The 14,377-nt window shown below is 48.0% G+C and overlaps 1 protein-coding gene across 4 annotated transcripts in view; it reads right to left on the reverse strand.

Moving 5' to 3' along the window:
* The window catches only part of Nav1 (neuron navigator 1), a 239,969-nt gene that overhangs the window by 160,633 nt on the left and 64,959 nt on the right, over window positions 1-14,377 (reverse strand). For all 4 annotated transcript variants that reach the window (XM_060364356.1, XM_021636656.2, XM_021636654.2 and 1 more), the window contains exons 2-3: window positions 6,149-6,888; window positions 1,571-1,674 (exon numbers count right to left, since the gene is read on the reverse strand). In XM_060364356.1, coding sequence (XP_060220339.1) covers window positions 1,571-1,674; window positions 6,149-6,855 — 811 coding nt within the window. In that variant the 5' untranslated portion in view covers window positions 6,856-6,888. The remainder of the gene's footprint in view (window positions 1-1,570; window positions 1,675-6,148; window positions 6,889-14,377) is intronic.

Consider the following 14,377-nt stretch of genomic DNA (forward strand, 5'->3'; position numbering starts at 1 on the left):
AATTCTGTAGTTGCTCCAAGATCACTGCTGTCAAGCTCTCTAGAGACGGCTCTAAAGGGCCAGTTCACTTTTCCACATGCCCAGCAGGGAATAGAGAAGACATGGTGGCATGCTACCCATGCCAAATGATGTCAAGGCCAGGCTGGAAGCTAAACCTCACATTTTGCCCACTGGAGCAGGGCACAGAAATGAAGCTATAAGACCAATTTTCTGGACAGCCTTGGATCTTCTAAAAAGCAAGTTCATTATGAACTGGCAGTGTCAGTGGTACAGCAGTTGTCTGGCATGCACACACCCCTGGGTTCAATCCTCAGCACCACAAACCAAATCAAGATTATCATTTTGCTGGAGCAAATTTCTCTTGGCTTAGGAAACTGACGGAGCTTGTTTCCTGCAGCGTGCTGTCAACATGTACTTTGGTTCACCCATTGCTAGTTTATTTTTACACTCTAACATTGCAAGGAAATCAACCAACATGCAAACATAAATGCTATAGGGAGTTTAGATTCCGACTCTCTTAGGTCCCAGCCAATGCGTCACAAGGCACCTGGTAATTCGTTCATCCAGGGTCACTGAACACCTGAGGATGTACTCAAGCAAGCATATTGCTGAGTTTAAATTCAAGGGTCTTCTCCATCAGTTTCGGATCTTTGGGTTTGTTAACAGTATATGTGCACCGGCTGACTCTGTGATTACAGGGTGACACAGGGAAGGAAGGGTACAGGTGTGGGAGTGACCTGTCATTAAGAGTGTTCCTGGGAGTGAGGCATATCTCAGGCGACCAGACAGGTAGCTCTGGATGGCCACCCCGGCTCCCAGCATCTTCATGTTAAATGTGGGCTCTACTACAGCTGGCCTTTCATGCTCTCTCCCAGATTGTCACCTTTTGACTGCAATCTCCCTGTGACATGCACAGAGATTCTCACTCTCTGGAGAGTGAGACAAACATGGAAAAACATGAACTTGAACTCCATGGCCACCTTCCTAGCCTGACCCTGTAGTGCTATTGGAAGCATGGAAGAAATTGTCAGGGCAGTTCACAGGTCAGTATCTCACTGTCAAGAGACAGACCTGAGGGCTGAGGAGGTGGTTCAGTAGGTAAAGGCACTTGAATTCAGGGCTGATAATCTGAGTTCAATCCTGGAACCCAAGGAATGGAAGGAGAGAACCAAGTCTCACTTGTCCTCTGACCTCCATGTTTGCCACCTGTACACACACACAAACACAGACACACATTTAATTTTTGAAAAAAGTAGGGCTGGCTTGGTGGCTAGCCTGGTCTACAAATCAAGTTCCAGTCCAGCCAGGGACTACATAGTAAGACCTTGCCTTAAAAAAGAAACTTTTTTTTTTTTTTTTAGAGAGATAGACCCAAACTGGATGTGGTGGCACCATCTATAATTCCAGCACTGAAGCTGGAGACTGACAGATTTGAGGCTAGCTTGAGCTCCTTAATTTGGTCCTGTCACAAAACAACAGAAAAGAAGCCTGTCCTAGGCCCAGGTCACTTCCATCCCGCAGAGATAAGGCGAGTCCAGACAGCAGCTCCAGTCTTTCCCAGGGTACTTACCCACGCCAGAAAAGCTGTCCTCAGTCCTGCTAGGGAGGCTGGTGTATCCATCAAAGACCCAGCTTTCCTGAGGAATGGGACCAGGCTCCTGGTCTGTCTGCAACCTGTAGGACCAAGAAGGAAAGGTAAATCATGGCCTTAGAGCCCTGCTTTGCCTACAGAGTTAGGCAAACCCTATTGAGCCTGGGCCCTCTCTTCTACAGTGCCCTGAGCTCTCTGAGCCATCCTTTCCTGGGGATGTGTGTACATGAAGTCACTCGAGCAAGCAGCCGAGCTAGACCAGGAAGGAGTCTCCAAAGCACTGCAATGTTCAACATCTGTTGCCCTTTGCTGCCCAGCAGCATACATCATCCACAGAGCAGAAAGATACCCATAGCTCCAGGCTGGGAGTCCTCTGCCCTGCTGTGATTCTTACCCTTAAGATGCTCGTGTTTGCTCAACAGAGAGCATGCCAGCAGGGAAGGGCTGTCTCTGAAGTTGAAGCTACAGACTCCTGGCACTCAGGAGCCATTTGGCCTCTGTGGAATCGCTCACCTCAAGCATACTAGGTCAGAAGAGGTCAGGCTGAGCCATTCCTGGGAGGACAAGTCCAAGCTAGGCCCATGGTGCCAACAGGAAGGAAGGATGAGGTCTCTGGGCACTGGTTACCAAGTGCACAGACCTCAGAGCACAGCCTCAACCATACAACCACTCCAGGAACAAAGGCAGTGGGAGCTCTCCTTACATGCAATTACCCTGGGCTCAGAGCAGTCCCGCCTACCCTCGTATCCCCGCCCAATGTCGCCAGCTAAATGGACCCTTTGGCAGCTTGGCAGGAGGGGGAAGGGAGGGCTGTACAGACAAGAGGGGAGATTGACAGGCTGGGCCAGGGGACCCTGGGAGTCTCTAGTGCTGCTGCTATTTGTCTTTTAGGTTTTCACTTTTTCCAATGCCTCTATGTCTGGGACTCTGAATCCAGCTCTGCCATGAGCTCACTGTGTAACCCAAGCGAACATCTTCCCCTCTCTGGGCCTGGCTTTCATCCGGAGGGAGAGATGACCTCTGAAGGGCCAGGCTAGAGTTACAGTGTGACTGTCTGGGTTTGCAGGAGGGGTCTGTGGCGATAGCTGCAGTGTTGGGAAGTGTTGGGGGCGTCGTGTGTCTGCCAGCCCTAAGATGGGTGCTGGGTACAAAGCAGGGTCAAGTAACCGGAGATAGCAGGTGATCTCATGATGGCCTCTGCGAGGTGCTTGGTATGGTAGGGACAGCATCTTACCCAACTATACAGCAGTTAAAGAGACAGGGGGGAAATGAGGCTGTTGTTTTCTTGGAAAAAAATAGCATGGACATGCAACATATTGTTATAAAAATAGTAGAACATCTTACTGAGGCAAGGGGATTCTATATAATATATTAACGGTTTCATTGGATATCAGCATATTGTAAAGAGCTAAGCAGCATCTGTCTTGGAGCATATAGGTGCTATCCAGCTTTGAAACAACAGTGGTTTACGGTCACAAGTCTACTGCCTTCATTGTGTTACAAGAGCACGTGAGAATGAATCACCTGTATGTACCAGGAATCTGAAACCCAGGAGCTTGAAAGAAGGTGATCTCTGCCTCTCTCTCTGATCTTAGTTGTCTCTAACTTGTGTCTATACCTGCCTTTACTTCCCTATGTATGCCAGGGCTTGTCTTACTTCTCAGCCTGAAAGGACAGGACAACATAAGCCAGAAGTCAGGGAGAGGCAGAACCAGAGAGGAGGAAAATGACACTGTGACCTCAATGACCCTACATTCCTGACACCTTTAACCGACTCTTAACTAGAGTCTAACCCAAGATGTGCTTGAGGACTGAAGGCATGCACTGTCAGGGAGAGACACACAATTATGATGTAGGTGCCACGGCCCTCTTACAGAAACATACAGGAAGGAAGAAGGAAGCTATGATGGAATTGGATGCATGAGGACAGAAACTGGAAGATGGCCAGAGGGACATTCTGCCTTCTGGAGTCCAAGGAGGAGGGGCATCAAGAGGAGGTGAGAGGTGGGAGGTGACAGGCATATGGGTGTCACTGGGATGACCACACCCAGGATTTTGAAAAAAATATGTCTGGGAAGCTGGGGTGAAGTGAACGATAATAGGGTAATAGGTTTGTTTCCTGGACCAGGCTGGAGAGGAGGAAGAGGAGGAGGAAGGGGAGGAGACCCATTCTGCATCCACCTGAGGTTTTGTAGAAGCCCAAGGTGTTGCTGGTGGAGGATAGATTTCCACGAAAACAGGATGTCTATGGATTCTAGGGAACAGATGGCACCTCCTTGGCTACAGAGCTTAGATGGGTGGCCTAGCCAAGCTCTTGGCAGAGCTGTCCATGGCAGCAGCTCTCGGCCGTGCAGGGTGTGCGGGGATCCAAGCCCATCTGCCTACAGCATGCCGGGGTATCCTCCATCTAAATCTTACTCGTGCTGTGACCCATCCTCCAGTCACAACGGAGGTCCTGAAAAGTGCACGGGCTAGGGATGGATGGTAAGGACAACTCTTCCTGGAGAAGTGTGACAATTCCATTTCTGTTTAAAATGCAAACATTCAGTCAATGTTTGTTGAGTGGTGGAAACATGGCTCTGTTTAAGTTGTGTTAAAATGTTCAGAGGGAAATATTCTGACCTCTTTTAAAAATGCCAGACTGTAAATATACCATGGGACTTGTAGGATAGATAATATAAAATCTGAGGCTATTTAATACTAGACACTTTTCCCAAAGTATGAATTCGAAATGAAGGGAATCAGGTAGGAAAAGAACGTCATGGTCACCAGAGAGTTGCTCAGCTGTTAGGGCAAAGGCTGGGGCTGGAGTACAGCTCAGTATCAGAGTCCTTCCTTGCCTGGCATGCAGGTAGCTGTGGCTTTGATGCCCAGCAAAGAAGAAACAAAAAGGGACACCTTCCCTGTGTCTATGCTTCTGGACTCAGCTTTAACTTCAGAATCTCAGTAAAGAAAGAAAAGGGACAGATGTGACCTGCCCCTTAGAAAAAGGGACACTTGTACATTAAGTCGGTACGTACAGTCAGGCAGTAGGGCTTGCCTGGCTGAAAACTCTCCTGGGCGGTGGAATCAGCTGGGATCTTGCAGTGATATGACTTCCTGCCTTACAGTCAATTTGTATTCCTTTCTTGCTGTTGGAACGTTCTTCCAATCCAGCCTCAAATCTATCTTGAGCTAACTTCTAGCCACTATGACACTGAGTCAGCTCTTTGGAGCTGCCCCAAGCAAACTAATTCATCTTACAACGTGACAGCCTTTCCCATATTTGAGAACAGTTCACATGCCATCCTGCACCTTCTCGTTCCAAAGCAAACTAATGTCTTCACTTCCTCCCAGTCATTCTTAACACCTTTGTGAGACACTCCTTGCTAACCTGTCAGTCTTTTTCTAAGTGTGTTTTGGCGTGTGGATGTCCTTGTAAAATGTGATGTTCACAACTGAATGGACCTCTGTAAATGAGCCCTGACCACACGCAGAATAGAGTGGATATTTATTTCCATGTCCCGGATCCCAATAGCTATCACTGTGATGTAAGGTTGCACATTGTTGTCTAGAGCTTTAGGCACAAGTGAGTTGACCTCAAGTGAAGGGTGCTAATCCTGAGGCCCCGACCTTCATCTGCTGTGAGGTCCCCAGGACTCAGGGGCTGATGCACAAGCTTTTATAGACCCCAAATGCAAATTGACAGCTACTTTTTACATTAGCATGGGGGTAGGGGGAAACACAGAAAGTGAGTGTAGTCAGGAAGGGATTTAATTTGCATTAGGGCATTGCTAACTTACAAAATGATTAGTAATTAAAGTTTAGTTTGCTTAATGTGGTCGTGTTCGTGGTGTTTTTGTTTTGTTTTGTTTTTTCTTTTAAAAAGCCTAGTTGACTAAATGTTACTCCATGCACTTAACTTGTCTGAAAGCTGGGGTTGTTGGCACGTTGACCACACTGCTGCGAATCCAATGACAACAGTACCTACCTAATGATTTAAGAAGTGTTACTGACTGCCAATACGCCACGCACATAAACAGGCACGTGGCAGTGGGACGAGTGGTGCAAACAGGCAAGGGAGAGAACGGGAGATGGACAGGCAGACACAAGAATGCTACGAGAGCAGCAGTTAAGTCTTTTGGCTCAAGCAACTGAAGACTCAGCGCTCAAGACAACGCCGTCTGTCCAACATCTAGCGTGGCAAACAGCCTACACCCACTTGGCAAGTCTAAAGCACCTGCTGACGTACCTGCCTCTGGATCTGGGCTGCTTAAGCATCTTTCATGCCCTAGTAAAGTTTCATCATTTCCAGGAGAGCGTGAAATGGCCGCTTTAGGGATACTCTTATGAGTCCCTGTTTATTGTCAAGGCCCCAGAGGTGAGAAAAACCAGAGAACTTAGATTATTGTCCTGCCGCAGCTCACCACCCTCCCAAGTTTCTCAATATCCTGCTTCCTAACTTCTGGCCCTGTAGTTTCCATCAGCTATTCGTCACCAAAGCCCCTGTTCTCGTGAGATTTTCTGTTGCTCTCAGCACCAGTCTCCCTTTGTCTCCCTGCCTGCTCAGCAGCTCACCTGTACTGAAAGGGGGCCACCGTGGCTGTGATTGGCTGGCTCTGCTGATGGGCTGAGGAAAAGTTAATGGCCCCAGGAGTAGGCGATGGGCGCATGCTCTGCACAGGGCTGCAGACTGGAGAGGAAGTCCCTGAAGCTGCCCCTTCATCAGGCTCCGAAGACCTAGAGCTTTTGTAGCTTATGTCTCTTTGATCTTTTCCCTGGCAGCTAGGAGGCATTCGGCCTTCAGGAGGCCCTGGAATTTGAGTTTCTCCACGGCAGCTTGCCTGGGGTGGGCTCCTTCCCCTGGTCTGGCGAACTGGAATTCCTTCCTGGATCTTCTTCCTCTGTGTGCTTTGTGTCTCCCCAGCTCTTCTGGGTCCCACCTGACTGGAGAGGGCTGTTTTGGGGGTTATCCTGGGGCTGCTCCAGGGGGAGCTGGGGAGGCTTTCTACGCTCCCGGCCAGCTCCCTGGCTTGCCCAGGAGCTCTGGGGGCTCCTCTTCCTCTGTAGGCCTTGGGGGATGAGTTTCTAGAAGAGACCACAGCCTTGCCCCGTCTTGGGGAGGCAGCTCGCTGGGGACTCAGGGCCAAGTCAGCCTGGCGAGGCCGCAGCTGAGGAGAAGCTCCTGGGGTATGAATCCTGGTCTGTGAGGAAGCTCGAGGCACAGGGATGGAGGAGGCATAGTGTGGGCGGCTGGCAGAATTCACGTTGGCCATCCCATTCATGGTCAGCGACAAGGGTAGCGCAGTACTAGGATCCTGCAGGGAGGGGACAAAAGAAGAATGTCAGGTAAAGTCCCACGTCCCTGTCCCTAGTGTATAAGAATGATGCTGGCATTGACAGACATCCATGGGCTTTCTGCCTGGCTCTAGGCAAACACGCAGGCTTGGTGTGTGAAAGGGCTCTGGGAGCATGATCTACACGTGAGCTTTTACTTTCCTTGACTCTGATGCAGACTCACCTCACAGTTGCTACCCACTCAGACTTTCCATGGTACCCCAAGTACTCAAGACACCTCCCCGAGGGAAATGAAGGGTTCTTCTGCATGCTATTGCACCCGATGACACTTAGACCACAGTTCTCCCGACCCAGAAACGTAACCAGTGAACCTGTCTCCAGGAGACCCAGGCTCCTCCCACCCTCTTTCCCTCCTTGTTGATGACCTCTCTTCTAGTCCTCCTTGCTCCTTCTTGCTTTCCCTACCCCAACAACCATGGGGGGTTTGAGCACCTGGCCCAGAGTCTTGCTCCCTCCCCATCTACCACTTGCCTTGGTAAAACTGTTCTCTGCCAATTCCTGCCCTCCTCTTCTAGCCCCAGAGACTCAGTGTTCACCTGTAGGTCAAAGCAGCCACCCCAATACCTTTTGTCAACAGCACTCTACCCTACTCTTCCTCCTTGATCCATTAATTATCTCACCTCTCTTCCTGATCTCTCTCTCCCTCTTTCCCTTCCTCCCCTCCTTTCTCCCTCCCCTCTCCTAGGTCTCCAGTTCTGTCATGTTAGTGAGTGAAGCAATTACTCTCAGTTCCAAGAAAATTTGTAGCAGTTTACAAAAACACACGTAATAAAATTCAGATCAATTAGAGTTAACTCTTAGAAAATCAAAATACAGGGATTTACAGAACGCAGACATGAACAGATCCATGATTTAGTTATGGGGCAGAGCTTCCTAAGTACCACATCAAAGGCAGAAATAACAAAGGAAATGCCAATAGATTTTGAGTACATAAAAAGTTAAAGTCTCTGTATGGATTTTTAAAAGAGCAACCCTTTTCAGACATTCAAAAAACTATAGAGATACCTGCCACAAGTATGAAAAACAAAGACTTATTGCCTTGGAAGACAGGACCTCCACCATGTCAATATTAGAAAGCAAATACTCCAAAGGGCAAACAATAAACAAAAAAAAAAATCACAAAAATATCATGCAATCATCCAAAACACAGACAAAAGGTTCCATTTGCTTTTTTTTTTTTTTCCCCACCTGGCCTGGAACCTGGTATGTAGAGTGGACTGGAAGAATTCAGAGATCGGTGTGCCTGATTCCCAAGTGCTTGGGATTAAAGATATGGGCTACCATGCTGGGCTCCCATTCAAAAATTAAAAAAAAAAATTAAATAGGCTCTTACTTGCTGGCATCAAGTTTACTATCTTATTGAAAACTATAATATGGACTGTTGGTAAAAGCACCAGGCCTTTTACCCCATTGTGGGAACAAGCACATTTAGAAAATTGTCCTAGAAAAATGATTAAAGATGTGGGCAAAGATTCATAAATGATGAAAATATGCACGTTGCCTTTTTCAGGAAAGGCTGTTGTTACTGTGTGACAATGAAGATAAGGGGCATTGTGGACAGTGAGCAAAACTCCTAACGTTTGGCCAGTCTACTTGAGGCCACGCAGACAGCCATCTTCATCCTGAGAGAAGCAGCAGCCAGCAGAATGGGGCTGCTAATGCTGTTGACAGCCTCTCCCTGACCTTTGAGCCGTGGCCTGGAACTTGTTGTGGGCTAGTCTGTGAAGAGTCAAAGTAGAGTGTTCAGCAGGGAAGAGATTTGTAGAAGCAGCTCAGAGGCTGTCAGTCAAGACCTACAGGCTCAGTTTTCCGGAAGATGGCAAGAAATAGAAACCATGCCCTCTTTCCTCTTCTCTAATTCATAATTTGGTGGCATGATACCATTATCAGATGAGTTATCGTACCTTCCGTGTGCTCCATTAGAGGTGGCTAGCATTCGGGAACCATGACAAATTCTCTTTTGCCCCTCCAGTGTCATTACCTGCAGGACTACATCCAAGGCTCACCTGGCTCCTACTTCCCTTGATGTGCACTGCCAGCCCACCTATAGCAAGGCGCTGAGGGAGTGAGTCACCTTTAGCCTGCCTGCTCTGTCTTCAGTCCCAACATGAAAGGACCAAGAAGTTCTCTCCCAAAGATACCGAAGAGGAACTCAAGCAAGTAGTGCCTGCGCCTGCCAGAACAAAGTATTTAATGTGTTCGTGCTTAGCCTGGTGCTTAGCCTGGAAAATGAAGGTAGGATAAGCTTGACAAACACTGAGGTACAGACTGTGAGTCCTTCAACAGGGAGAAAGTACCTGTCTTTAGGCTGTGGCCTCAGTGGTGTTGAGAGTGGATTTAGCCTGTTCACCTTCTATCCAGCACCCTTTTGTGGTCAGCAATGTGCGACAGTGCTGGTGTGGAGCGCTAGGTCTGTGTATTCAAGCTGCTGATCTTGGCCTAGAACACTGAGCTGGGCTAGGCTCTGAGCAGTTGAACTAACCAGCAGTCCACTCAAAGAAAAGGTTTAACTACTGTACTGATCCACTGCACCCAAGCTCAAGACTTTGGCATTCTATATTCTAGCCCTCTTAGTAAGCTGCTACATGGCTTATTTCTATTCCCATCCTTAATCCTAAGCCAAATCCGATGTGGGGACCAAATCCAGTTAGGCCCCTCAGACCATCCCTCCTGGAAATTACATCTTTAAGAGACTCTAGAATTTACATCTTGGTTCAGCCCTATTGAGCAAGTGTCTCCAGGGTGTTGCTCCCTGACTCAAAGACCCCTAGGAGCCCAACTCACCTCCCTTATCTGCCAGGGACCTCCAGCTTCTAGCTCTGCAGGGCCCAGTCTGGGCTTCCTTGCCTCAGATGTCCCCACATCCTCTGGCTTGGGCTGGCCATATTTCCAGCTCTTACCGCCTGAAGGCCACCGCCGCTTTCTAGCTCTCTTGCTATTGGAGCACACCCACACCAGTGCTGCTTTCACTACAACATTATTTTTTAAATAGCATGATGGGAGAGAACTTTTAAAACAGTGCCTCGGTAGGTCACTGGGGCCCCACACTACCTCTCTACTGCAGTTGAAACCTTGCTTGACCCTCCTCCTCAGAAGGCAGTCTTCTAGGAGACTGGAAGGTGACAGTCATGTCATTGTCACACAAGCCTTAGAGTAAGGGAGGGTCACTCCCCAGACAGCAATGTCAGAGGGGTCACTGAGGCTCTTCCCTAGTTTTGCCTTTAAGTGAGCATCCCCCGGTGCCCAGTGTCTGTAAGGGGAGCTCAAAGAATGCCCAGTACACACATCTGCCCTAACCAAGCTGCTCCCTGTGTACTTGGGAACAGTTCTCTTAAAGAGACATTATTTCTAATCCTTACAACAACCAGAGAAGGTAAGTTTACTATCCCCCTTTCACTGGACAGGAAGACAATGCTGTGGGTAAGTGAGCTGTGCCAAGGCATGCTGGAGAGGGGTGCTGCATGGATCCACAGGCCACACTCACCACCCACAGTGCCCAGTCTCCACCTCAACACTCCTTGTTGCATGATGGACTCTCTCCTTGCTGTGATGGCTGTTCTCAGAGATGGAGCAGCCGAGGCAGATTTAGTCCATGGGTTGGAAACCAGAGCAGAAGAAAGTCAGTCATGGGCAGCAGGAGGTGGGAAGCTCTTCCCTTCTTTCCTTCCCCCAACACTCCTCATAGCTTACACTTTCCCCAGCCCCTTCATTCTGTTTGCCATGTGTGGTTGGGGTAGGAGTGGGACAGGAGCATGAGATGATGTAATCCAGTCTGGCCATACAGGAATCTAACATGCCCAGCTGGTGATAGGTGAATCATGTGGGCTAGGGTAGAAGCTTACGTGATGACTAATCTTGATCATCGAGTTGGCTACATCTGGAATTGACTTAAATCCAAGCAGCTGGATCTCACTGTCAGGGATTTTATTGATTGGATCATTTAAGATGGGATGATCCACTTTAAGTCTGGACACTCAAAAGGACATGGAAGAAGGAAGCTTTAGCTTTTCGCCTGCTTGCCTTCACTCTTGCCAGCAAGTTCATCTGTCCTGTTGCTGAGGCTTTCTTGCTAATGTTAGAATCTACTTCTTTGGGATTCTTTGAAGCCCAGCAGCTTTCTCAGGGTCCTCTAGGACTCTAACATCAGACTGGGTCTGAGAAGACATCCAGTCTCATGGACTGAAAAACTGTAGAATTCTTGGTCTTTCTGGCAGGTGATAGCCATTGTTGGAGTATCTTGGCCAGAGCCTGTAAACCACTCTAATAAATCCCATATGTATTTATGGGATTTATTGAATAAAGATGAGTATATTAGTGAATCAACATAAATGAATGAATATATATCTACATATTTTATTCTATCAGTTCTGTTCCTTTAGAGAACTCTGACTAACACAGCTTAGGAGAAAGATTGTGGGAAGGGCAGGGGTGAGGAAAGACACATGGGTCAGGGGCTCTGTGTTGAGACATGGGCAATGGTGCCTCCTGGTGTCATAAGTAGTCTCTGCTCAGGTGCTTTCTCCTGGGCCACAGTCAGGTGCACCTATTGCATTCTTAGTGGGCCAAATGATTTGGGAGACTTCGTGCTTGCTCTGGGGCTCATTCTGGTCCTGCTCTCCTCTCTTCTCATTTACTGGTACCATCATTCTTCATGGCACCTTCAGAGTGCATTTTAAGAGAGTCAAGGGCAGAAGAAGGCTAGGTATGGCACTGTAAGGGGAAGAAAGGGGACACTTCATAACAGAAAAAGAGAGAGAGAGAGAAAGAAAGAGAGAGAGAGAGGAAGAGAGAACCTTCCATATTACTAAGCACTATAACATGACAACTCATTTAACCTCAGTGAAGAAGAAGATGGTCCCAGGAGTTCTTTAGTTCCCTCATTCTAGGGATCCTCATCCTCAATGAGTTACATTAGGGAGTTGGTACTCCCTGTTACAGAAAGCATCCCACTTTCCAAAGGATTTTTGGCATGATCTCTTTTCTCAAAATCCACACACTCTAGCTGGGTACTTTCCATCTGCCACGTGCTTTGCCAGGTGCCATGGCAAAGCAATCAAGATGGCAGAGACCCAGGTTCTGCTCAAGGACTGAGAAACACCAAGCAGCCTGTACTAAAAGAGGCAAACGAAGTGCCATAGAAGCAGCATTGTCTGATGAGGATGTGGTATTAGTGAGGCTTCAGGGAAGAGGTGGCAGTGGGGCTGGTGGTTCAGTCTTGGAAATGGTGGCTTGATACAGGGTTTCTCATTTCCCCATGTCTATCCATCATCTCCACCATTCAGACCTTGTTCTTCAAAGAGATTCAGTGCTATGTTGATGAAGGTAAACTTTGGAGCCAGAGTTTCTGGACCCAAAGCCTGGCTCTGCCATTTGCTTATGGTGTGATCCCTAACAAGTTCTAGAACTTGAGTTTTCCATTCTTCAAAATGAGACCAAGACCAGCACCTACCTATTAGTACAGTTTCAATAAGTAAGTTAGTTACATGTAAAATGCTTAGAACCATGCTTGTGTAGTACTCAACAAATAGTTTTGTTGTTAGGACCTCAAAGACAATAACTCTGTCATGTTTTATCATCACTAGTTTATCTGTTTGAGATGGGAATTCATGTATCCTAGGCTGGAACTCACCAAGTAGTCAAGGATGACCTTGAATGTCTGATTGTTCTGCCTGTACTTCCCATGTGCGGGGATTACAGGCAACAATTTCCACATCTAGTTTATGTGGTGCTAGAGATCAAACCCAGGGTTTCTTGCATGCTAACTAAGGCCCCAAATAACCTTCTCTTTCTAGTGTTCATCCCGTGTCCAAGGGAATGGAGGCTGAGCCACTTGGTTGTCCTGTTAGAAATCTGCAGCAGGACAAACACCACCCACACTGGGTGTGATTTTACCCAACTGTCCATCAGAGGAAGGAGCAGGGGACTGAACAATTTGAAAAGATGTCGTGCCTCGAGAAGTGTAAAGGTGGTCTGTAAGGCCCACTACTTCTTGCTATGTGGCTTTAGACAAGTCAAGTGTTCTAAGCTTGGAGTCCTCATCTGCAAAATCTGGGCATGGACTTTCAGAAAGATTAAAGGAGGGAATAAAATAAGACACTCAGCATGGTGATAAGCACATAGCAGCGGCTGAAATTATGTTAGAGAGAACATTTGTCCCTCCAAGGAGGAGAGGAACTAACTTGAGATGCCAGATGGCACTGCCTGATGTTTTGCAGGTGAATTGAGAGCCGTGTGGATTCAGGTGGAGTAGTCCCCAGGACCCCATCATGGCACACTCACCAGAAACCTGCCGCTCGGTCACCCCTCCCTCCCCTTTTGTCTACAGTCCAGCTACCTGCTCTCACATACTCATTCTGGTGCCAGAATACACATTTAAAGATTTATTTATTTTTAAAAATTGTGTGTGGGTGTGTGTGCGTGTAAGTGCAGTGCCTGCAGAGGACAGGATCCACAGAAGCTGGAGTTACAAACAGTTGTGAGCGCCTGTCACGAGTCCTTTACAAGAGCAGGAAGTGCTTTTAACTCGTGAGCCATCTCTCCAGCCGCTTATGTTTTATTTTTAAACCAAACTCCTTTTAAGTTGCTTTTTTGGGCTGCATGCCTGACACCATTCTAACCATTCTACCTGCAATAACTCACAACTGTCCTACCAATTGGTGTCATTGTCATCCCTAATTCAGAGGGACAGACTACAAAACCCAGGAAGGTTAGGGGTCCTTACTTAGGATCACACAGCTTACAGATGGCAGAGCTGGGTGACACTTAGACAGTCCAGCTCCTGAGCCGATGTTTGCAGCTACCCCCCTGCAGCTGGAACCGGCTTCCTTTCCAGCGCCCACCCCAGCTCCTCAGACCCTGCTCACTCAGGCCCCAGGCCCTATCAGGACAAATGCCAGCGAACTGGCTTAAAGCTCTGCAAATCCCAGAGCCAAGAAGTATTTTGGGCCTATAAATATTTTACTCTAGCTTAGAAAGTGGTGAGAGCCTAAATGCCAGCTCCCTCCATTCTGCAAGGCCTGGGCCAGGCATTGGGAAGGAAGGAGGTCCCTTGTGAAGCTGGAGAACTCTCCAGATTGCAAGTTCTGGACCGGCTCTCCTCTGCCCTATCTGCCCTTGAGCAGCAGCCCGCAGTCACTGAGGGGTGGGCGGGGTCTGACCGTGGTGCTGATAGGACAGCTCCTCCCGCAGCCGCCTATTAAAGGGACAGCAGTTAAGATGCTCATTCCACAATGTCAGACCATTTTAACCACAGTGCAGAGAGGATGGAAAAATTATATTGAAATAAAAAGAAAGGATGCAGGAGAATTAAAGAAAGAAAAGGAAAGGGGGAGAGGAGAGAAAAATATAGAAAAGAGATGGAAGAAAATTGCACACGCATGGAGGCCTGGAGCATTCCACGTAGTATACAGCGGTAGCTAAATGCAGATCCGGAGCCACCCGACTTTGCCC

The sequence above is a fragment of the Meriones unguiculatus genome, chromosome 11 (genome assembly GCF_030254825.1).
Source record: "Meriones unguiculatus strain TT.TT164.6M chromosome 11, Bangor_MerUng_6.1, whole genome shotgun sequence".
Lineage (NCBI taxonomy): Eukaryota > Metazoa > Chordata > Mammalia > Rodentia > Muridae > Meriones > Meriones unguiculatus.